The sequence below is a fragment of the Papaver somniferum genome, chromosome 10 (genome assembly GCF_003573695.1).
Source record: "Papaver somniferum cultivar HN1 chromosome 10, ASM357369v1, whole genome shotgun sequence".
Lineage (NCBI taxonomy): Eukaryota > Viridiplantae > Streptophyta > Magnoliopsida > Ranunculales > Papaveraceae > Papaver > Papaver somniferum.
Genome location: NC_039367.1, coordinates 157836825 through 157861979, shown reverse-complemented (window position 1 = coordinate 157861979; position 25155 = coordinate 157836825). Strand labels below are relative to the sequence as shown.

The 25155-nt window shown below is 38.7% G+C and overlaps 2 protein-coding genes across 2 annotated transcripts; one reads left to right on the top strand and one right to left on the bottom strand.

The window, feature by feature from the left end:
* The first annotated feature begins 623 nt into the window (after positions 1-623).
* Positions 624-1397, top strand: LOC113316678. The gene has a single exon (XM_026564828.1). The coding sequence runs from the start codon at positions 624-626 to the stop codon at positions 1395-1397; it is 774 nt and encodes a 257-aa protein (XP_026420613.1).
* Positions 1398-8105: 6708 nt separating this feature from the next.
* On the bottom strand, positions 8106-9667 carry LOC113318116 (peroxidase 27-like). Its single transcript, XM_026566241.1, has 4 exons — positions 9358-9667; positions 9044-9232; positions 8787-8952; positions 8106-8668 (listed from the first exon to the last, which is right to left on the bottom strand). The coding sequence occupies exons 1-4, from the start codon at positions 9568-9570 to the stop codon at positions 8262-8264; spliced, it is 975 nt and encodes a 324-aa protein (XP_026422026.1). The 5' UTR covers positions 9571-9667; the 3' UTR covers positions 8106-8261.
* Positions 9668-25155: the final 15488 nt, after the last annotated feature.

Below are 25155 nucleotides of genomic sequence, written 5' to 3'. Positions count from 1 at the left end.
TTAATAATCCAATAATAAGAGCATCAAGAGAACTCAAAAATGATGAACGTTTAGGTATCTATCAATATCTGTTAACCCATAGCAATAATGGAAGAGTTAAAAGAGGTTCCATACCAAGAGTTGCTGGTATATTCAAGACGTCTGTTTCAACTGTTTCTCGTATTTGGAATCGATCAAAAGAAAATCATAACTCAAACATGTCTGCTGATGTATCTTCTAGGAAGCCAACAAGAGTTGGTCGCAAACGTGTGGAAATCGATAGAGACAGGGTACTGGCAGTTCCATTGAATCGCCGTACTTGTATTCGCACATTAGCGGCAGAGATAGAGATGTCAACAACAACATTGCATAGGAGGATAAAAGAAGGCAAAGTCAAGCCACACACAAGTGCAGTAAGACCAGCTTTGAATGACGATGGAAAAATAAAGAGGTTAAACTATTGTATTGACATGCTTGATACAAGTACTTTTAATTCTAAACCAATGTTTAAGGATATGTTCGATTATGTACATATTGATGAAAAGTGGTTTAACATGACAAAAATATAGCAGAGATATTATCTTCTTCCCGATGAACCCAAACCTCATCGTGAGTGTCAAAGCAAGAGATTTATTCCTAAGATTATGTTTACAGCTGTAGTTGCACGTCTGCAATATGATTCCTCAGGGAATCTAATTTTTGATGGAAAAATTGGCATATGGGAAATGGTTAAAAAAGTGCCGGCAGCAAGAAACAGTAAGAATAGGAAAGCCGGTACACTTGAAACCAAACCGATTGATCCAGTTGATAAAAAGGTTTCAATGGAGTTTTTAATCGACAAAGTCCTACCGGCAATTCGTGCTAAATGGCCTACCGGGAATACACGTACCATTTATATTCAACAAGATAACGCGAAGCCTCATATTTCGAAGGATGACGAAAAATTTAGGAATGCGGCATCAATCGACGGGTTCGATATTCAACTGAAGAATCAACCTCCAAATAGTCCAGATATGAATACTTTGGAACTCGGCTACTTCAATACACTTCAGAGCATACAACATTGTCAGAGAATGAATAACATTGATGAGCTTATTGTCGCGGTAGAAAAGGCTTACAACGATATGGAACCACGCATTATCAATAAGGTCTTCTTGACCCACCAATTATGCATGTTGGAGGTTATGAAAGCTCGTGGAGAAATCCGTTATGTTTTGCCGCAAATCGGGAAGGACAAGTTAGAGCGTGAAGGTAATCTTCCAATGAGAATTGAAGCGGATAGTGCTTTGCTTCACGACGTATTGGTGGAACTTAACAGGATGCCTGAATTCTGGTCCACTCTTGAACGAAACATGGTGGGCTCAAGTTTGGAATCCAGAAGTGAAAATCTTAATGAAAATCTTAATCCAGAAGTATGATGGGTTCAAGTTTAGTGTCAGGTTATGAGTGCAGTAGTTTTATTTTGATCCTTAGTGTGTTAGAGTTGCCGGATTTGTTTTCATTAATTTGCAGTAATGTAATCGAGTCAGGAAATATTGTACTCAAAATGTGGTTGAAGTAAGGTTTAATGGGTTATTTATGTACTGCAATAACCTGTTTTTTCCTCTGCTAATTCTCTGCTACATAAATAGTGCAAATACTGTAGAACACGTAGTTGTTGTTCTGACAAAAATGAAGAAAAGAATGAGCTAGATTTGTTGATTGCTTACTGCAGTGCACAAAACATCAATATATTAAATGGGTCCAAATATAGTGAACACAGAAAAAAAATGTGCAGTAGCATTCTCTAGTTTGTGCAGTAGCATTGTCTACTTTGAGAATGTGCAGTAGCATTGCCTACTTTGTCTACTTTGAGAATGTTCAGTAGCATTGTCTACTTTGTCTAATGCAAAGCAGAAGAGAATGTGCAGTAGAAAAAAATGTGCAGTAGCATTTTCTACTTTGAGAATGTGCAGTAGCATTCTCTTCTGCTTTGCAGTATTTATGTCTTTAAATTTCGCGTAGTCTTAGTTTTGGGCCAGTAAATTGCTGTAATGTCAATCAGTCTTAGTGTTTTGGGTTATAGACACTGTCCACTTTGAGAATTTCGTCATGAAGCTCTATGGTTTCGTCTCTGCAGTGAACTGCAGCGTACCTGTGTTGTACTGACAAGAGCAGTGGGAAGAGGAGAGCATTGGGAACAATAGAGCAGTTATCTTAAGAAGAACGGGGCAGGCATTTCTTTTACACTAATAGTAGATGAGGTTCTCAGTCAATTAACAAGACAAAACACACAAGAAGCTTGAGAGAGAAAATATGATATTGCAAATTGCTAGTGGAGGAAGTACCAACGAAGTTGAAACTAGCAGAAGAAAATAAACTAGACATATGCATGTTAAAAATATCATGAACACAAATGAAAAGACCCTGAACCAAAAGGCAGAAGTTATCATTTACATCCAGTGCTCATTTACTCCAAAGAAGAAAAAATAAAAATAAAAATAAAAATAGATGAGAGGATGGCAGAGTCAAAACACAAGCTCCATACTGTAAGAACTAGCAGGCGAGTCTAGTGTACTGGCAAGATTGCGACACTTGAACAAATTGACAAGAGCTTGGTCCAGCTATGGCAGTTTGTCCCGTGTCTTTCTTCTTAGAAATTCAGTTGATGAAGCCCGATTAAATTACTGGGTTTTCATGGATTTTACTATCCTTCAGCTCCCGATGGTGAATGTATTCCACATCTCGGCTAAGAAAGTCAGCTGTGATATTCTCCCTCTAGCGCCAGCATCATATATCATTCCCATTATCACTGCATCAGCAAATCAGTTCAGTGAATAGCCAAGATCTATCATTCAGGACAGAAAAAGACACAAGCAGAAAAATCCCCAAATCAACTACAGGTTCCGTTATTCAACGTTTTCAAAATAACTTAATTGGGTTTGTAAAACAAGATTCGGTGATAGAAAATCTCCCATTAAATCAGAAATCGAGTGAAAGTTTTGAAGGAAAATCCAACTTTTGCTCAAGAACAAGCCCTAGATTTCATAAAATGTCTTTTGAAATTTTTTAACTTGAAACTTTCAAATCTCAATGTTTAAGGACAAGATCAGAGAGGAGATAAGGAAGAAGATTGGTCCTATTTCAATTTGTTCCTCGCTGAAGTTCGATTTTGTTGAAGTTTTCTCCACTCTCGTCTCTGGTTTTGCACACAGAAATCCTTATCTTTTCTCCTCAGTTTTGTCGCCTGTTTGTTGTCTGTGGTTAGCTTTCTTTTAATAAAGTTCCCTGTTTACCCCTCACACTTCAGTCTCTCAAGTCTGTAGATCAGCACTCACTTCACTGGAACTACTTCAAAACCAAAAGTTTTAAAAGACTCTCGGTCCCCTTAGTCGGCCCCAGAATGTAGTTGTGGAAAATCCTACAACCACACCCAATGAGATCTAACAACTACTATGAAGAACTACCAACAGTTGAGAAGCGAAGTGCATCAAAGTAAATATGGAGACAAGGCTTTTTTACGTGGTTCGGCCATTAATGAAGCCTACATCCACGGGTTTCACTATGATCGAAAGTGTTACAAAGTCGGAAGTATTACATACAAACTCCATTAAAATGGATTTGAGTTCTTGTTGAGCTCTAAGTTATGGGAGGAAGAAGAAGGCCCCCTACAAACATATCTCTCTTTCCCTTATAAAGGGTTAGGGATGTACAAGAGTTACAATAATACCCTTAGGGCTGACTAGTTAGGATAAGAGATAGTTAGGATAAGGGCTAGCAAGGTCTTATTTCCTACAAACAATTGTACTCCCTCTGTTTATGAAAGACCGTCCTCTATTCCTTTTCCGTCAGTTTCAAAATTGTGTCCAGCTTCTGTTTATAGACATACTTTTTCAATGAACTCTCTAATATACCCTTCAATTCTTTATAATCATAAATCCATTTTTAGCGTGACCCAATCTAAAATATTAAAGAAATTAGTATAATTGAGGAAACAAATGTATCATTCATTCCTTTTAAGAAAATATACATTTAACTCTAAAAAATAAATTCCTTATAAAGTTTATACTTCATAAATTCGATATCTTTTAAATTTTCCTTTTATATTTCGTATTTATAATTCTCACAATAATTTTGGATAATCTTTATTACTAGCATTTTTATTAAAATAAAATAGGTAAGTAACTAAGGATAGTCAAGTAAAATAGTATGTCTCCTTAATATTCTGAGAAAGTCAAAGCGGACTATGTTTGTGAAACGGAGGAGGTATCTAATTAAGCTACTTCTACCTACATCTCTCGACACGTGTCCGTTACATATTTTTGCTCCTACATCAATATTGTTACTTCTTCTTTTTTTTGGTCAATCAACAATTTCAATTTATTCAAATCAAAATGTGATTACATGATCGCTTACAAGAATAACAAAAACATGAAAATACAAGATAATAAGAACCGTAATACAAATGAAGATATCAATTACAGGTAAATCGCGAAGAGAAAGAAGCCATATACCCTAAAGATACCCAATTTTTGTAAATGTAGTAGGGAAGGATGATGGTATAATCCGGAATCGATTCCGACCATTTAATCTGTTTTTCTTCTTCTTCTTCAATAAGAGATACTCCTATAAGAAAGGAGTTATTTGCCAAAATCTTGTAAATCCAAACGAACCCGGATGCCCTAAATCCCTTGGATTGAATATGGTTTCTAAGCAATACCGTGTTGGATTGTCGATGTTTTTGAATCGAGAATAGCAAGTCACGAACCAGCGATCAAGGTTTGAATAAATTACCCTCAAAGCGAAGAGAAACTCGCCCCAAATGGCGAAGAAAGATCACTCCAAATAGTGAAGAAATATGTCAAATGACATCAAAAACAAAATAAAAATACTTTTATTAGATTAAAACTTAAAAAAGAAAAAAAATCTTGCACAAATCTGGTCCAAAAGGGACCAAATCTGAGCAAGAGATTAATGGAGGCTAAAGGGTTTTTCTTTTTAGAGAGAAGTGGAAAGGAGAAGAGAGAGAAAGAAAGAAGAAGAAAAGTTCTTGGAAACTTACCTGTTCATAAATGGTGAGTAGAAGTCCCACTTCATATGTTACAGTTTGTCGTTCAACAATTAACCTAGAAAAGCTATTCCTAAAAACATTTAACTAAAAACATTTCATCACACTTATGCCTTACATAAACTTTGATGATCGACCAAGGAGAAAGCTATTCCTATTATGAAGCATACACTTTGATCGAAAAAAAAAAGTTTGAGATCCAGCTATAATGATCGACCAAGGATCTTCGAAATGTGATAATATAACCCGGAACAGTTTATCCTAAATTAGTTGGGGTATTTCCTAAGTTACGTGGTTTCCAAGTTTATGGTTTCCTAATTAAGGTATGGGGCTATTCTTAGAAGTTCTCTAAGACTTGAGGAGCAAGGATGTAACTATTATATAAAAGCGTTTATATGGTGAGTAGAAATCATCCTCGGTGATCCTCTTGACAAAGGGTGAGGGTCACAATCATTGTGTCCTACAATGGTTGGTGATGGGATAAAAAAAATAGATGTGCAATATTCTTAACTGTCTGTTCCAATTTTCCCTACCACAGTTTCATTTCCCCAACCTACGGACAATAACGTCTCACCTGGAAAGTAAAAATGAGAAAAGATGTGTCTTCACAAGCTTCTCATGCACCACAAGAAAAGAAGCATTTTGCTTGAAACCGTTTTTACCATGTACAGTACAAAAGAAAATTATGGACATAGAGTTATGAAAAGAAAAACTAGAAAACTGTAAAGTGTCAGGCATTTTTTTTATCAATAAAGAAAGGATACTATTGATAAGATTAGCAACCAAAACAGCAGCTAAACGCCATACAAACAGTCATGGATACAGAGCTATAAGACTTAGCAGGAAGAAAAAACCCAAGCAAAAGGAAAAAACAAAGATCGGGGAGGTATTAGGTGTTTCTTGATAAAAAAAAATTGGGTAAATATATCTTCAACATCTCGTCAGTTACTTGTTGACGAGCCTGTGCCGTATTTTCAAAACCATCTTCTCTTGGCGGCAAATTTACATCAATCTCTCCACTCACTCTTCTTGTTGGTCGACCATATGGAGTAACTTGATAATATCGTAGAAGAGTGTAAGCCAAAGACAGTAGATAATCTAGCATATCCTCATCCATGGTGTTTGAAATGAAGAAGATGAACTTTCTTTTGTTGAAGCAGAAGATGAAGAGATGATAAATGAAGAACCAACCAACATAGAGTATATATTCTCCATGGAGCAGATTACAATGAGAAGTAATTTTTTCTTTGTTGATTACTATGAGAATTAATTCTCTGATGTGATTCCAATGCAGGGGCATATTAGTGAAAATTGGGAAAAAAAACTAAAACTATCATCTAATTTGAAACAAAAAAGAAACCCTAAAACAACAACTAAATCGGAACGGAGGGAGTAACAATTTTTCGTCGTTGGTGCAGAATTTCAAGGATAAACAAGCATTGGAAGTAATTTTGCTGAACAAATCACCATTAACTGTAATCATTATTATCATCATCACCAACAATTTTTACATTTTCCTGAAAAACCCGAAGACGGAGGATGGACGATCGTTCAAATACCATTTCTGAAAACTCGATCCCTGAAATCCTGCAGAATGGTTGTGCTACTACTATTGATGTACTAAACAGAGTTGCAGAATCAATGATTGCTCATATGAAAGCTGGACTTAATATTGATGGTGCACGTGATCTTAGGATGCTTCTCAGTTATGTTAATAACTTGCATACTAAGTATGTTCTTCATTTAATCTTAACTGGACCTATCTGATTAATTCCTTCATTTTTATTGCTTTGTTATTATATGTGGTGTTTAAAATGTATCACTTTGACGTCATGATTAGGCAGGAGAATAAGCTGTTTTATGCTTTGGATATTGGAGGGACGAATTGCCTGTGTGCTGAGGGTTAAGTTAGATGGGGAGGATGTTGACATCCATAACTATTATAAAACTTTACTATTCTACGGTGCGGGTGAATCCGCGAATTTCAAAATCCAACCGCAACCAAACCGTTGAAAGTGCGGATTTGAGAATGTCACCCGTGTCCGATCCATAGAACTTGCGGATTGGGTTTCACCGGTAATTTTACGGACGGATACGGATAAAATCCGCGGTTCCGGACTTTTTGCTCACCCCTACTGGTGGTTCTTTTGTAGAGTGTGTTTGTTTTCTCTTGACTCACCTGACTCATATGAATCTGACTCGTCTGGATCAAACTGAAATCACCTGACTCATCTGGATATGACTCAACATGTTTATTTTTTGAGTCAGATCTGACTCATCTGACACAAAAGTATGAGTAAGTGGTTTGTTCCCATGAGTCAGGGATATTTTATTACCTAACTCAAACGGATCCGAGTCAGGGATTAGGTCTGACTCAGATTTTGAGTCAAATCTGACTCAAAATAAAAAACAAGCGGTCTGACATCTGATTCGGGCCGAGTCAGATCCAGATCCCGAGTTAGTAAAAAACAAACACACTCGTAGATATAAAATCATTTGGTTTTTCATTTTTTATGATGTCTGACTCGAGTTTTGACCCGGCTCGTATATCTGATTCAGGACTATTCAAGTCAAGTATCATTTTGTACCCGACTCTTTTGGTACGTATCTGAGTGAATTTAAAAGATTATAATTATAGTAACCGACCCGAAATGTACCCGGCTCGTATATCGGACATCCAGTTTCCACGGGTATCCGTGATTAACGGATCAGTTTCTGGGTCCACAAATTTAGCAATTGATCCGAAACCGTTAGGAATCGAACCCGACTTTTATAAATAAGGTCCGGGTCCAGTGGTACCCGGGAATACCCGTACCTATTATCACCCTTAGGACTCTACAACTATAAGACATAATGAGTCAGAATCGGATATGATAAGCTAGATCCAGAAGTGTCAGATCCAGGCAAGTCACTTGAGTCGTGCAGCCGGGAAGAATGGTCAGTTTTAAACCAGCAAATGACGTCACGGGACATATGATGTGATGGAAAATATCAAAGTGTCTTTCTTGGTGAGCCAAGCAATTAGAAATGCGATTCCTACGGTCGACAACTTAGATAAAGTGAAGACTACTACTACACATTTCAAATCAAGTTAATGTATTAAGTAACGCAAATTAACATTAAGCAAATACAAAATGATAAACAAACGGAAAAAATTATTACAATCCAAATTACGGCAAATAAATTCAATCATATCACAGAAATGTCATCTCTGGAGCCAAAATTTTGTGGCCTATTAGTTGATAAAAGCACAGTGTTTCCTGATCTCACCAGCATTACCAGTGAGAACTTCAATAGTATTCATTTTCTCCATAGACACTGCAAAGTCCTTGAAGAAAGTTGGTCCATTGTTTGATGCTTGACTCCTAACGTAAGCTTTAGTCTCAGGGTCGTTAAGAAGAGCTGCATCAGATGTAAGTAATCCCCTTCTCTTGGCAACAAGCTTAAAGTAACTTGAGTCGAATGTTTTGAAACTTCCTGGATCCATCTCTGCGTTAGTAACGAAATCATTTGGCTTACATTTGCTCTTCAATCGTGGTACATATTCGCTGTCCAATGTTGGGTCGGTATCTCCTTTGCCGGTGAAGTTGTACAACCTTTGTGAAAATCCGGCGCAATTGGCAATACCAATTGTATGTCCACCTGTTCATAAATGAGGCATAAAAATTAGTAATTGGTTTTCGAACCTCAAACTTGATGGTGATGAATACGGGTTACAGAGTCACCCCACCAACTGATCATAAATTTATGTGTAATGTACCTGATAAAACTGCAAGGTCTTTTGCATTCAACCCCTTGGATGCAAATGATGCCTTCAATTGAGTGACGTTGAAGAATGGCGGTGGTAGATGGATAAAAGCATCTCCAATGGTCGATACTCGCCCATCTCTTCGTCCAGTCGTCACATTCCACCATGGTCCTTTAATCTGTATAGGTAAGTTCAAATAAAAACTATTTAGACATGTATGTGGATCAACTTATCCATTTTTGTTGATCAATTAGTTGATTAGTACTTACCATAGCTACTGAATCTCTTGCAGACAATGCTAGAATGTCTGCACATGAAACAACTCCAGGGCACACTTTTTCAATTGCAGCCTTTGCGGCATCGATAATATTAAAGCCTCTTAGTGATAAATTAGGAATTGCGGCTTTCTCTGTTTGGTTTGTGCTTGTCGAGTTAAGAAGAACCGAACCATCACAACCCTGTATATATATTAACACAAATATAGATACATTAAATATAGACCCATATCATAACTAATTAACTTAGTTTTCATATTATCGAAAGTAGCTACAAATAAATTATCGCGCAAAATATTAAAGCATACCCTGACAAAACAATCATGGAAATGCATCCTCAATAACGCAGCAGGGAAAGTAGGATTAAAGGAAACGTATGAAGCGACTGTTTTGTGAATAATAGACTCTGCCTTGGGGCATGACTTTGCATAGAAACCAAATTTCAGACCTTGCCCATTAGCGGCGTCTACGACAAGGAAAACAAGAACCAAAACTGACAGATACTTTAGAGTACTAGCCATGACTGTTTGATGCTCAAGGAATTAAATAGAAAACTCCTAGTAGATAGAGCAATGCAATGAATTGAAATGATAGTAGTGGTAGTGATGAAGTTGAAAGCTATTCGCCATCTATATATAGTACTTCCATGGGGTTTGAAACCTTAGTAACTCTTTGGATGAGTCTGAATGGAAGTGCTGTCATGAAGTTGATTGAGTATGTTTAACAGCTTCTTATTAGTTAATTTAATGATAGTTGTTTAATTATCGGGGTAGGTAGAGGATAATATTCTACAGTATAAATACTCACCGGACTACAAACATGATTTGACTTTAAACCTATATTGACGGTATTGACATGCAATATTAGGAATTATTGTCTTTTGAAAGATAGTTATCAAAACTATTGACCATGTTGCATTAGAAAATTGTCGATTCACATGTAAGAGGCGTCTAAAAATGTAGATCAATCGTCATTAGCTTGCACTACCAGCAAGCAACACCTGAACTGTCATCAAAAAATGTTTTAATACTGCTACTGTCTCCAAAAATGTAATTTAATTACCAGACCAGGGGGGAGGACCATGATGTATTGGCAAGAGGGAAGTAGCTTGCCAAGCGGCACTAGGGCCATGCATACTTTTAGAACCCCTACATGTTGTTATTTCAATCAGTTTACCCCTATATTACAATTAGATATCTTTTTTTGCTTCTCCTACTTTCTTTTAATTCTGGCTTCGCCATTGTACCAGACTACTAGTGCAACAAAGTTAATTATCTTAAAAACATAATGATGAAACATGGTGTCAAATGGATTGAGCTGAAGTGTGCTTCGTGCTTGCAATAAACTAATAAACAGAATGTAAGACGAGCAGCCAACTCCATATCTAATTATAGCGTGGTAGGTAAGGTAATAGTCAACCAGACATTCTAGGCTCTAGGTAATAGGTTGAAGTTGATCGAATCAAAACTGGTAATCTCCGTATAATTAAGCACAAAAATTTGTTGGGACATGGGGGGAAGTGCTCTTACTATGTAAACTAATGATCGAATAATTGATCTGGTAAGTATAGTTGCAATATGATAAATGAATAAAATTAGTTAACTAGACATTAGCTAGGGAAGTTCTATATGAATCTAGTCATTCTACTTTCTAACCAATAATTGGTTTGTATCTTAGTTGTAGTTGTAGAAAATCCTACAACCACACCCAATGGGATCTAACAACTACTATGAAGAACTACCAACAGTTGAGAAGCGAAGTGCATCAAAGTAAATATGGAGACAAGCCTTTTTTACGTGGTTCGGCCATTAATGAAGCCTACATCCACGGGTTTCACTATGATCAGAAGTGTTACAAAGTCGGAAGTATTACATACAAACTCCATTAAAATGGATTTGAGTTCCTGTTGAACTCTAAGTTGTGGGAGGAAGAAGAAAGCCCATGCCTACAAACATATCTCTCTTTCCCTTATAAAGGGTTAGGGATGTACACGAGTTACAATAATGCCCTTAGGGCTGGCTAGTTAGGATAAGAGCTAGTTAGGATGAGGGCTAGCAAGGTCTTATTTCCTGCAAACAATTGTATCTAATTAAGCTACTTCTACCTACATCTCTCGACACGTGTCCGTTACATATTTTTGCTCTACATTTATGCCCCTTTTCTTGAGGTTTGATCGGAGAGCAATCTTTAAGAAAATCATTCGGATCTTGCGTTTGCGCTGTAATTGATGTTTTGCATTTGATACTTTTGCTCTTGCTTCGGGTCTTGGCTTGATGATGATTCTCTGTGCGTTATCCAGGCAAGTTGATACTGGACTATCAATTTGTAGCCACTTGGGCTTTTCGTTGGGCTGCCAGTTTTCTGAATCAGGGATTCTTAGTAGCATACGTCCCGACTAGGTGTTTCACTGTCCTCGGTTCCGATCTTGTTATACTTCCCGATTGGTTCCTATTTTTCAACTGCACCCGATGTCATGTACTTATTTCCTCTTTACTCGCTCTGGCTTTTCTCGATATTGCAGACGAGTTCAAATCGTGTTGTTATAGATGATCGGCTCGGATTCAAGTGTCTCGTCCTGTAAGAATTATCGCGTCTCTCTTCTAGGTTTTGAATGGCTTCCTTTTCCGATACGAGTTTGGTGGTGTTTTTCTCTTTTGTGTGTTCTTTGTTGGGGAGAGTTGATGACTTGGTGGTGCGTCGGATGTACTTTGTAGTGGGTTTTTCGGATTTACATTTTTGTTGAAGGAACCGAGCAGAAGAATACAAAATGCATCTACAATATGCATACTTTCCCCTATTCTTATGCAAAGTTTCAAAGCAACTCTTGGTTCAAAGGTTGCTGACTATTATCGTCCTGTCATGGCATTCCGGTAGATCTACTATCATCGGGTTGTACTGTCTAGTATTAGCTAACAGTTGTGAACTAGACTGTGACCTCTGCCCCGAACTATCAATCTCCCTTGGATTGCTGCTCGCTTCGAGTTGGATTTCTAGTTTTTTGTCCGAAGTATAGTTAGCATTCCCGAACTGACTAGGCCCCTGAAAATCGTGACATGCACTCATCATGTGCTTCTCCTTGGTGGTCAATGCTCGAGATTTGCCTGGTTCAGTTGGCATCAGTTCTTGACGAGTCGCAGTTGAAGCTCTTTAGACGAATACGAGTACCTACTGCTCATGGAGAGGAGTGGTAATTGCAAAGATTCTCACAAATATTTCAAATTTAAGTACAAGATTCTACCATGTCTTGCAAGTTTAAACATTTCAGAGACTGCCCGATGCCGATTGTAAGGATGTTAAAAGGCAGCCTTAGGTCTGTCACTTAATCTGTGTTATCCGAATTCAATAATCTAGCATGCTTTCACAAAGATAGATCCGGAGAATACATTCAATGGGCAGCACAATTTTGAAAAAATCTATAGTTTTAGCGCCTTGTTAGGGGCTTGCTGGTTTCGACCATTTTGTAGTGAGTTTATGTTATGCCCCTAAAGGTTCACGTTTATTCTTAATACGATAGAGAGGGTCTTCTAGATGAAGCATTTCTATGGTCAAGATCGCTACATGCAACTGTAAGGAAGTAAATGATCATTCCACTTCTTGCAATGTTATTCATTAAGCATGCTCGCGATGATATTTTTGTTCCAAAGTAAAAGGGCATAAGCAAGTTATTCAAGTTATCTACATGGCATGTTAAACTGTTGAATGTCTAGGTTCACCACAGCCATTCTAATTATGCAAATGAATAACCAGTGAAATGCACAATAGGGCAATTTCCCGTGATAAATGGTACTTAGCTGTCTTGCTAATCGGCTGACGGTCTTAGCATCCTCGGCTTGCTTCAAACGATGAGGGTGTTCTCGTGCCATTCCTCCAAGGCATTTTTCTTGCGTCAGTCTTGTAATTGTCTGATTGTTGTTGAAGGGACTGCATAAAGGAATACAATTTTCTTTATCCTAGTGCGCGTGCTTGCCCCTATTTGTTTGTGTAGTCTCGAGACGACAATCATGCCCCAGACATGTGGTATGAGAAACTTAAGCTCTGATACAGTCAGTGAGCTTTTCATGGTTACATTCAAGAGCTACAAGAAACACATGCTAGCTTTCGAAAGGATGATCAGTTAGAGATAAGCGATACTTAGCTTATATTTTCGACGGTAAGTTTTGGCTTTGCAAGGCGCTGAAGTCCAGAAATTTGAGCACACTGTTCCGCCATAGTTTTCAATGTTGTGAAAAGTCTAGCTGTAGGTTGTACTCGTACATTACTCGCCTCCTATATGGATTGTATAGTTATTTGTGACCTTGTTTGCTGCCAGTGATGTCGATACGATACGGTTCGTCGCTGCAACTCTTTGTTTGATTTATGAACTTGGGAGATTCCGTGATATCGTTGCCTCCTTTATTTGGTTTGTGGTCTTGGACCGTAGCTTTTTGCTGTTGGAAATTCTCGACCAAGACAATTATTCTTCCTAGCTTCCGTGCCCCTGTATGTAGCCTCCATACAATATTTAGCTCAGTTTGTGTTATCCTGGCATAGTTTGGATTTCCATCAAACATTCTTGTTAATGCTTACAATTTTTCAAATAAAAAAACGTTATCATTCACATGCTTTTCCGACTTTCAAATATTCATTGCATCAGTTGTACTTTCCCACGAGTTTCTATGGTAAATGCCACTAGACAATGTCTAAAATTGAAGGCGAAGAGGTAATAAAGCTTCCTTTTGAAGTTTCTCTATTGAGGTTGTTTGTTCACGAGCTGAAAGATGTGTACAAAACGTCTGATGATTCGCCCATGTGCTTAGAAGTAGCCGCTGCTACTGAAGACTTGTAAAACCCGTGTACGTTTTATTCAAGTCTCACACGCTGATGACTCGACAGATCCGTCGTCCCCATTGTGTTGCCCCTTTTATGTATAACCGCTCGTAGTCTTAGTATACATATTTTCCTGCAATACTAATCATTTTAGAGTAGGCATTAATTAATATTCCATATCTGTCGAACACACTCAACAGGGAGGGTCATCGGGCCCAATGCCATGTCCTGATTGAGGTATCTCATCACCGTCGTTTTGATCTAGTGGAAGGGATTCGGTCATTCCTAAGTTCTATAGCTCGATATCCTGGGTGCCATCAAACGACTATCCCAGATCGAGTGAGTTACCAAGTACTCATGCCTTGATAATCGATCACACTTGCGATGGGAGCAATGTTGTATGCTCGACTATCAAGTACTCGTACCTTGATAATCGGTTACTGGTTTCCAACCACCAGAACCTTTAGGCTACCTCGGCACTTGCACACTGCCACTGCCCCTAGTATCGAATAGCCAGTCGACTGTAAGTCACCTCGGCACTTCCACACTGGCATTGCCCCGAGTACGAATGACCATTCGAGTGTAAGTCACCTCGGCACTTTCACATGGGCATTGCCCCGGGTTCGAATGACCATTCGAGTGTAAGTCACCTCGACATTTCCACACTGGCGTTGCCCCGAGTACGAATGACCATTAGTCGCTCATGTCATATTTCCTATCCTTCACGGTTTTAAAGAAATAAATGACAAGTTAGATCACCTCGGATCATTCTGTTTGATGACCCGAGTACGAATGACCTGTGTGTTACAATACACTAACAACCCAAGGCGTCCCCCAGGTTATTATTTACCATAGTCTGCGTAGTCTAAGTTGGAGTCAGAAGTCTTAGACCATCCCGGGCCATTCCGTTTGATGGCCCGAGTACGAATGGTATATCGCTGCGTTTGTCATATCATCGCCTTACCGTTGTACGTTTCATGTAATATACAATGTTCCACGGATATTCAATTTCAGTCCCACTTGGTTGCCACAACTTGCAAGTCCTTTCATTTAGTCGGCTGTTTTTGCGAGAGAATCAATTTTGTACCGATGATACCCGAGATGATTCACTATCCACCGATCGACGGTGCGTCCAAGTCATTTCATGTTGGCCCTAATTGAGTCGCTCCCAATTCATCAGAACGGAAAGTAAGTAGTCGCGAGTGGGTTCTGAAATAAACAGATGCCTTATATACACTGGTCTGTGGCGTTTCTGGTCCGAAGTAGCTGAGTACTTATTGGCATAGCCTTGTGGTTCAAGTGATTATCTTCGGAACATCCTTTGCTCCTTGTCCGTTCTGCATCACACGCTAGAGGAATATCTCAGTCATACATTGCTCCAAGTATCACCGAATCTCCCACGCTTGTAGACCAATTGGGAAGAGAAGTGATTGTTGCTATTTCGGTTCACGACCATTCCAATATCGATGTTCACCATCATATCGCCGTCGTATCTCGCCCGATTAACCTCAAAGGTCCCTTTTAATGTGACGTCCACGACTAATTGATACATCTCGGTGAAGTTGGGTTGACTGCTGTGACGAAATTGTTCGAAGCGGTTGTTTCAATCGAGTCTGTTGACCATCATTATTTTGATCGGGTGCTGTGCGATCTGATTTGTTAGGGTTATACAGATCACGTCTCCTGAAACTTCCCCCCATCACATGATACTAAATAACAAGAATCCATTTTATCTGAATATCCAAGCCGGTGCAGAAAATTTTCATATTTCTCATGTGTCATATTTCTCATGTGGGTAGCGGATGTTATTTCTTTCTTCTTGACTTAGACCCCCTTCTTTAGGTGTTGCTCGTAAGTTGATGAGTCTTGCTAGATGGAATAGACGATGTGATCAGTTCGAGTTGGCTGCTATCCCGATGATCATTCGCAACGAGGAAGTGTTCACTGCAAGGACCCGAAACGGATTGGATATGACCCGATACGAACTGAAACGAGCAGGCGCAACAGCTGGTACATTGATTTGTCCCGAGATGACTGATAGTTGTTAATAGTCCGTGTTGGTTTTGGTAAAACACGCCTTAACTTCCTTAGAGGGATGTTAGGCAATATATATTATTATGATTACAGTCCATCAATGAGAATATCCTGTGAGCTGTAAATAAGGGAAAATATATTCTATTACACCCCCTTAGTCTGAGCGGGAGAGGAACAAACGCTAATATTAGAACGAAAACTAAGAAACAACTGACGTGGAAGACCCTTCGTGAAGATATCAGCATACTGATTTTCTGAAGGGATGTGCAATACGCGAATGTCACCAATACGAACTCTTTCACGAACGAAGTGGATATCAATCTCTACATGCTTAGTGTGTTGATGTTGAACCGGATCACCAGACATGTAGATAGCACTCACATTGTCACAATATACCATAGTAGCACGCCGTAATGGTATATGTAACTCAAGAAGTAGATTCCGTAGCCAGGTTGTTTCAGCCACCGCATTAGCGACACCTCTGTATTCTGCTTCGGCACTGGAACGGGACACAGTTGCTTGACGTTTTGAGGACCATGATACAAGATTGTCCCCAAGAAATATGCAGTAACCAGAGGTTGAGCGTCGTGAGTCAGGACAACCCGCCCAATCAGCATCAGAGTAGGCGGTTAGGGCAGAAATATTCGAAACCGATACTGACAAACCGTGATCAATAGTGCCCTGAAGATATCGAATAATGCGCTTGATGGCTTGCATGTGAGGCTCTCGAGGATCGTGCATAAATAAACATACCTGCTGGACTGCATAAGCACTAGTAGAAAATAGAAGCTCTGCGACCGTCAGGACAAGTCATAAATACGTGTTATACGACTACTTTTAACCGTCTCTGTTGGGGTCTATGATAAAGCGTCTCTGTTTCGTACGACCCTAAGCCGTGGGTCTCAAAATAACGACGTATTTTAAGGGTAACGATGTACAGACCCTTAACCGTGGGTCTCAGATTTAAATTATAATATAAAAAAAAATCTAGATTCAGATCTGCTGAAATATCTGAATGGCAAAATCTGAAATAATCTGACTGCGTCAAAGTCAAGTCAAGTCAAATGAAAGTGAAAGTCAAGTCAAAGTCAAATCAAGTGGAAGTCAAATGGAACTCAAAGTCAAGTCAAATGAAACCCAAACTGAAATTCAAATTTAAACTCAAACTTGAGAATTCCACATTCATTCATTTTGTCCATTGGGTTTATAATTACACAAAAAAGATGAAATTTTGGTTCAAGACAATACATGTCCAAACTAGCTAACTAGTAAGTTCTAACAAAAAGATGCTAATAGAAAATAAGATAAAAAAAAACATGTTAAACAACAAAACGATTAGGTCGTCCGATGAAGATGAACTTAGCCAATACTTCATAAATGATATCAAGTAGAGCATCCATGTGTTGTGTCCCTGGTTCACATACGACAAAGAACGTCGTTCCTGCAACATACACCAACCACCAATACCATAAATGTAATATTCAAGGTATAAGGATCATGTAAACAACAGTTGGCTCATTAGTCAAAATTAATATCTGTAGCTGACAGGGAAATCGAAGGCAGATACAAAGAAATGGGTTGAATCCTTTGGAAACTCATGTGTTTTTATTTTTTGTAAGTAACGATATCACAGGGGAACAGATAGATCATTCTAAGGCAACAGATAAAACTCAAAATCAAATCACAAAAGGAGGTTCAAGTTTTGTTGTCAACTCACATGTGTGGGCAGGGGCAGCTACATTCCAATCTACCAGAAAGTAACACCAGCTACATTCCAATCTACCAGCTACATACATGCCGTCAAGATGTTCTTTGTAAATTCCATCATAAAGATGACAAATTTCCATAATCAGGTACAGTTTACCCTGCAAAAAACCACAAGTAGTGGATTAGGCCAAAAGACGACAAATCTCCATAACTGAGTGCATGTTTTCTCATAAGTGCATATTGAAGACTAAAGACAATAGGCTCTGAATTGAAGACTGATTGTCCCTCTGCTCTGTTCCACAACAAACGTGAATGATAATACATGTAAAATTGCTAAAATTAAACAACTTGGGCTGCAGGGTAAAGGAGAATGAAATCAAATTAAAGGAAAAATCTCTTTATTAGTGACCAAACCATTGTCTAATAAAAAGGTCCTCAAATTAAAGGAAAAATCTCTTTCTAGGCCTTTTGTACATTCTATGTTATACCAAATTTCATAGAAACGAAAAACAAGAAATTGGAAATGATGAGTTCAAAGTAAGTTGTTACTACCTTAGCTAAAAGGGAAAATAAACATCAATCAAGTACTACTTGAATATACAACCCATGTGTAGCATGTTTTAGAAAATCAATAGTTACAAATGAAAACAAGAAATTTGTATCCACGAGATCATTCAATAGATCAACCCACTGTAAGATGTAACTCCACCCATATACATCACCGTACACGGACCAACCCCTTCCTTGGAAGTTAAAAATATGTCATTAACAAGACAAAAATCCTTTTATGCAAGTCTTTGCCACATAAATAGTTTAGCACAGAAGTTTAGTCCAAGCTCATGATGACACCTAGGATCATAGTGCTTCTGAACTCTAGATGAGTGAACAGATGAGAACCGATAGTACGAACACAAAAATGCATCTAGTGTCTACTACTGAAAACCATCAGAGCAGTATAAGAGCGTACAAATATCATTGGCAAAAGGCATTTATTGTAATACAGACAAAATAGACAGTTCAAGAGTTTTCGCATTGCCAATCTTTATAAATTGCAACCTAGGTCACATATAACAAACCCCTGATATTAAAAATGTACGTTAATATGAGGATGGTCTAAATCTAGACAACGAGATTTACAAGTTAAATAGAGTATACACAATCAAAAGAATTCCTAGCTTATCATCAGTACCCAATGGAATTTATTTTGTATTTGAAATAAAAACCATCCATCCCAAGCCGTAACAGCCATCATATTCTATGGAGACATTCGCAGTATTCCGCATTTTAAAGACAAACAAGGAACCAATCCACAAGCTACGATACTCCTACCCTACACCACTTGAATATCATTGCAGTAGTTTGCCAAAATAGGACTAATCAATCTACCATATAGAAATTTAAAAGATAATCCTAGCTACCAGTTTGGACTAGCTAGCAATACCACGTTCAATCTGGCACGATATCATTCTCAAATTCTAGTCTTCTAGTCGTTGATTATACATGAATCCCATAAACTAATTAATTCCAATTTATATATAAAAAAAATGCATTTATAAGATATCATGTGGCGGTATAAATATAGACCCAATAGTTGGCATAATACATGTTACCATATCCAGGACCGACATAGCCTTGGTTAGGATACATGTTAGGATCTTGAGCAGCTGAAACATATCCATAGCCTCCATTGTTTTTGTCCACTGTAAACCACAAAAGCACACAGGTTACATCACCAACAATTCCAAACGAAGGCTTAACATGATCAATTAAAAACCCAATTTTCGCATCAACCCCCGACTACTATAACCCAATTTTAGCAACAATACCAAGATGCATGTTCTTGTCAAAAGACAGTTCTAACAACACAAAAGTAATGACAAGAAAACCACACATCAAGGATGTATCAGTACTTTGTATAATATGTAATACTGTTGTTCCTGCTTCCTACTTTTACGAACCAAAACTCAAGAATCGTGACCCATCCCTAAAACCAAAACCGAATGCACTTACGCAAGAAAGAGCATTTGATTACATATATTAAACCAACAGACAAACATTCTTTGTTGAAAGTATACTTGTGCTCTGTTATAAGTATACATTAGACTCCCAAAACACTAGCTATGGCAACTCCTGCAGTACCCTGTAAAAAAAAATATATTACAAAGTCAGATCAAAGATGAATTAAGGATCAAAGATATCAAAGCTAACACGAGGACACCCCCAACAGCTGCAGAACCAAACTATATACAGGTGGTCCCCCAACATACTACTAATCCACTCAGGTTCTTTCCACATTTTGGAGTTTATTAGATGGAATCCCATGATTCACACCATATATACATCAACAAGGTTTATAAAATCTATACCCTGCAAAGTCACTTGCAAACCATAAATATCTGACAAAGCTCAGTAATATCAACAGACCCCAACAGAACCAAAGTGACCAATCACAGTTTGGAACAAGGTGGCCAACAAAAAACCCACCATTAACACTATAAAAAATACTAGAACAAGGTGGAACATGTGTTTCGTAATTATTTACCTTTGTCGTGAGAACAGTTTGGACCATGCATATGCATTATAAAGTTGATAGTTCGAAACCCGGAACATCTCCGTCAGCTTGCCATAATAAATGACCATCACTTATGGCTTGGGAGTTTTTTTACCATATACATCAAACCATGAATGTCTTACACAAAACGAAAAGCTTCTTGCACAAGATCAGATAACAAAATTCAGATAGAGAACCGAGGTAGTTTTTTCCACGCAAATACTTGGACTATGGAACTAATTATTCTCCACATACCTGCCAAAGTTCAATCTCAATTAGTCAGTTATGTCTTTCTGGTCCTTGTATTTGTTAAGATTTGCAAGATGGTTTCTGATTATGTCGCAAAGCCTACAGAATTCAGTTGTTCTCTTGTGCTTCTTACAAAACTGGAAGACTCGGTGTGCAGTCATCATTACAATAGAGAGAAATATTACACTCAAACTCATCAAGACTGAAAAATCAAAAATGCCTAAGAGATAAAAAGCGGTTGAAAGGAGGTAAACCTAATTAAAATATCAGATGGCTTACCGCGTAGAATGCTTCTAGTTTAGTGTTGTTACGGAGAATTTCGAGAACCATTCTGTAGGCCTCTAACCACAGAATAACAAGCTCGCGGTCAGATATATCCTTTCCCTTCTCTCCACCAATATAGATCAGCATCAAGTCTTCAGGCCTCTTATCCGCTTCCAAGTCATCAATGTCTAGAGCTTCTTCTAAAGCCTCTGCCTGGGTCTTTGCATTCTCAACTTTCTCAGTTGAAAGATGCAATAATGGTTTGATCACCTCTTCCAGAGAACCAACATTAACTTGTTGGCATACAATCTGGTACTGAATCAGTCCGTTCTTTGCAAACCGACCTCTCCTCATATCATACTTGTCTACAAGAAAATTACTTTGAAAAATTAACAAAGTAACACAAAAACCTAGTCAAATTGCATTAAAAATCATCATTCTAAGTCATATTGGAACTAAGAATAACATCATACGTAATCAAATACTAATATACGTACAACCACTGAAGTATTCATTTTATAACTATCATGTTGTTAAAACAGAAATCCTGTTACATTTGACATCAACCAAAAGAAAATTACTTCGAAGAAAACAGAACGTGTTTGTACATTAACATCACCAAACCAGTAATCCTTTCACATGAATTGAGACAAAATCAGTTAAAATTAAACACATTACTTCATTACCTAGACCCTAATACATGATAAGTAGACTAAATCTAAACAAACAAAACCCAACTTCAGTATAATGAAAACAACTAACATCACCCACATACCAAAATCAGATAAAACTTTTACCTGATGAAGATGTTCCTATAACTTAAGTTGTCTGACTGAAATCAAACAATAAATACCCGAAATCAAACAAATACAAATAATGGTTAAAACCCAATGAAGACAGCCAACCAAAAAGAAAATCAAGTTGAAAGAAAAGAAAAAAAAATAAAACTCAAATTTTGTACCTGATGAAATTTGTAAAATCAAACCCTAATAACCGCACCAAATTGAGAAACCCACCTGAAATCAACCAATAATCGAAAAAAGCTTAAAACCCAACGAAGAGAATCAACCAAATCAACAAAAAATAAATAAATTAAAAATCAAATTTTGTACCTGTGAAGTTTGCAAAATCAATCCCTAATAATCGCACCAAATTGAGAAATCAACCTGAAATCAATCAATAATCGAAAAATGATTAAAACCCAGTATAGAGAATCAACCAAATCAACAAATAAAGTTATAAGAAAAGAAATAACGAGAACTTGAATTGAAACCTAATTGTACCTGATGTTGTTTGAAAAACCAAACCCTAACTTCACTAATGACCAACGGTCTAACTACAAGATCGATGTTGTTTTTGTGCTGAAGATCGGTGTTGGTGTTGTTCATGGATGTGGTAGATAGATGATTTCTTTGAAGGTAGTTGGCGGTGGTTGAGGGAGAGGGAAAGACAAGCTGAGGAGTGAGGAGTGAGTGTGAAGAGGAGAAAGATGAGGCGTAGATAAAAGGAGAAGATATCTTTATCATCGATAATAACGAGGTCTCTTCTTCCCGATCCAGCCATCCATCTCATCTCAATCAATGGCTCAAATATTAAACATCTACAGCCGTTCATCAGACATCTAAAACAGTAACTGCAGTGTACACCTGCGGGTCTCTGAATTGGAGTTCCAAGAGGGATACAAGGGTAAATAATTTTTGTTATTCTGAGACAGCTTATTAAGCTCTCGGATATGGTCCATTTTCTTATTATATCAGAGATGGTTATCTATGGTCGGCGGTCCAACTACCATTAATGAGTGTCTCGGATGTGGGTAGTTAAACACCCATTTTCCACTAGTGAAGAGATATCCGGTCGAGTGAAAGTAAGGTATTGTAGCGCCCCGGCCAGACTTCTGTATAAAGTATGATCCGAAATTGCTGGACCAGAAGTAGCGCTCAGCTTAGAATTTGTGTCGACCGGAGTTGCTACTGGATTGCAGTTCGTCATGGATGCACGAGCAATAATATCCTTTGTATAGAGCGACTGAGATAAAAACAACCCTGAGGAAGAACGAGTGGAAGTAATACCCAAAAAATGATGCAACGGGCCAAGATCAGTCATAGAAAATTCCCGTTTCATCAGGTCAATAAAACGGGACAGTAGAGCATCAGTAGAGGCAGTGAGTATGATATCATCAACATACAGTAATAAGTATGCAGTATCCTGACCGGACCGGTAAATGAAAAGAGATGGATCACAAACACTACCCCGAAAACCACAACCTGTAATGAAAGTTGCAAACCTCTGAAACCACGCCCGAGGCGCCTGTTTGAGACCATAAAGGGATCGACGAAGACGACAAACATAATCAGGGCGAGTAGGGTCAACAAAACCTGGAGGTTGAAACATATAAACTGTCTCGGAAAAGTCCCCATGAAGAAAGGCATTCTTGACATCCAACTGATGAATCGTCCAGGATCTGGACGTGGCAATGCTGAGAACGGTACGAATAGTGGCTGTCTTAAAAACCGGACTAAAAGTCTCAAAACAATCAAACCCAACCTGTTGTGACTTACCGTTGGCAACAAGACGGGCTTTGTGTCGCTGCAATGTACCATCTGCATTAAACTTGTGACGAAATAACCACATGGAGCGAATAACATGAGCACCAAGAGGTCGTGGTACTAGGTCCCAAGTGTGTGTTTTTAACATAGCAATGAACTCATCTAGCATGGCCTTGGTCCAGTTGGGATCACGAAGAGCAGACAGGTGAGATTTTGGAAGATTGGATATAAGTTGTGGTGTTTGCACATTAAGATTCAGACGATGGGTGGGACGAAATATGCCACGAGAGGCACGGGTGACAGGTCGAGAAGAGGTGACTGAAGTGTCAGGGACAGACGGAGTGGGGGATGATGGTGTATCTGCCCGGGCAGGGCAGGCAGGGGTCGTGGTAGGGACAGACCCTGCTGGATCGCAGTTGTTAGAAACTGCAGGTCTGGAATATGGGTGTGCAGTGGAGTGGAGTCGAGCTGCTGTGGGGAACGACGATGGGGAGGAGTATAGAGTTGCTGTGGAGCGGAATCTGGTGGGGAAATGACGGGATTGTGCTGTGTAGCTGGTAGTTCCTATGAAGCAGGAACTGGTGGGGAAGTGACAGGATTGTGTTGTGTAGCTGGTAGTTGCTGTGCAGTGGAAATAGGTTGTGCAGAAGCGGCGGAAGATGGCAGGGCAGGAGGGAGGTTGGTCTGAGGGTTAAGAGCTGTTGGGTAGAGAAGACGAATGGGAAGAAGAGGGAGAGTTGATGTGGAAGGAGGCTCTGGACTGTGGGATGCGATGGGAAGTTTTTCTTTGAAAGGAAAAACGTTTTCATCAAACGTCACATGTCGAGATAAGATGATCTTGTGAGTGGCTAAGTCGAGACAACGATAGCCACGATGATGTGTTGGGAAACCAAGAAAAACACACCTAGTAGAACGAGGAGAAAGCTTATGAGGAGTGGTGGCGGATAGGTTTGGATAACAAAGACAACCAAAAATACGAATATGAGAGTACGTTGGTTGTCGTTGATAAAGAATTGAAACTGGAGAAGCGTAATCGAGAATTTTGGAAGGGAGTATGTTATGAAGGTAGACGGCCATATGAAGGGAGTCGGCCCAATAGGTGGGAGGGATCGAGGCATGAGACATCGTGTGAGTGATGTCATGACACGACGAATCATTCGCTCAGCCTTGCCGTTTTGAGAGGAGGTATGAGGACATGAGAAACGGAAAACTAACCCATTTTGGTGAGCAAAATCGTGTGAAATGAGGAGTTGTCGAATTCACGACCAATGTCACATTGAAAAGATTTGATTTCGCGTTCAAAACTGTGTTTTAACGAAAGAGGCGAAATTCTAAGAATTGGTATAAAACTTGGGATTTTAATTTGAGAGGGAAAGATCCATAGATAATTTGTGAAGTCATCTAGCAAATAAGATAGTAATTGAAACCAGTCTCGACATGCAATGGAGATCCATAAGTCGCTATGAATTATATCAAATGGGGCAAAAGTGACAGAGTTTGTCAAGAGAAAATGGCAGACGAATATGTTTACTAACTTGACAGGAATGACAAAGTTTAGTAGACTGATTTTTATTACATAGAATTGAAGAGTTGCACGTAAATTATCTAAGTAGCTTTCCCTGGGTGGCCAAGGACGGCTGTGCCAAAATCATAGGAGCACGTGAGAAGGGATATTGGATGAGGCAAGAGCGAAGTTGAAGGTGGCACGACAGAAGGAGTAATAGGGTAGAGCTCCCCGGAACTATTACATCGAAGAAGAATCTTCCTCGATCTCAAATCCTTCACAGAAAAACCAGATGGGTCAAATTCAACAGACACATGATTATCAGTGGTGAATTTACGAATGGAAACCAAATTTTTGATAATGTCAGGAGCAACAAGAGTGTCTTTTAGATTTAGGGTGCGAGATGGAATGTCTATGAACTTGGTACCGGAAGCAATGACTGGAA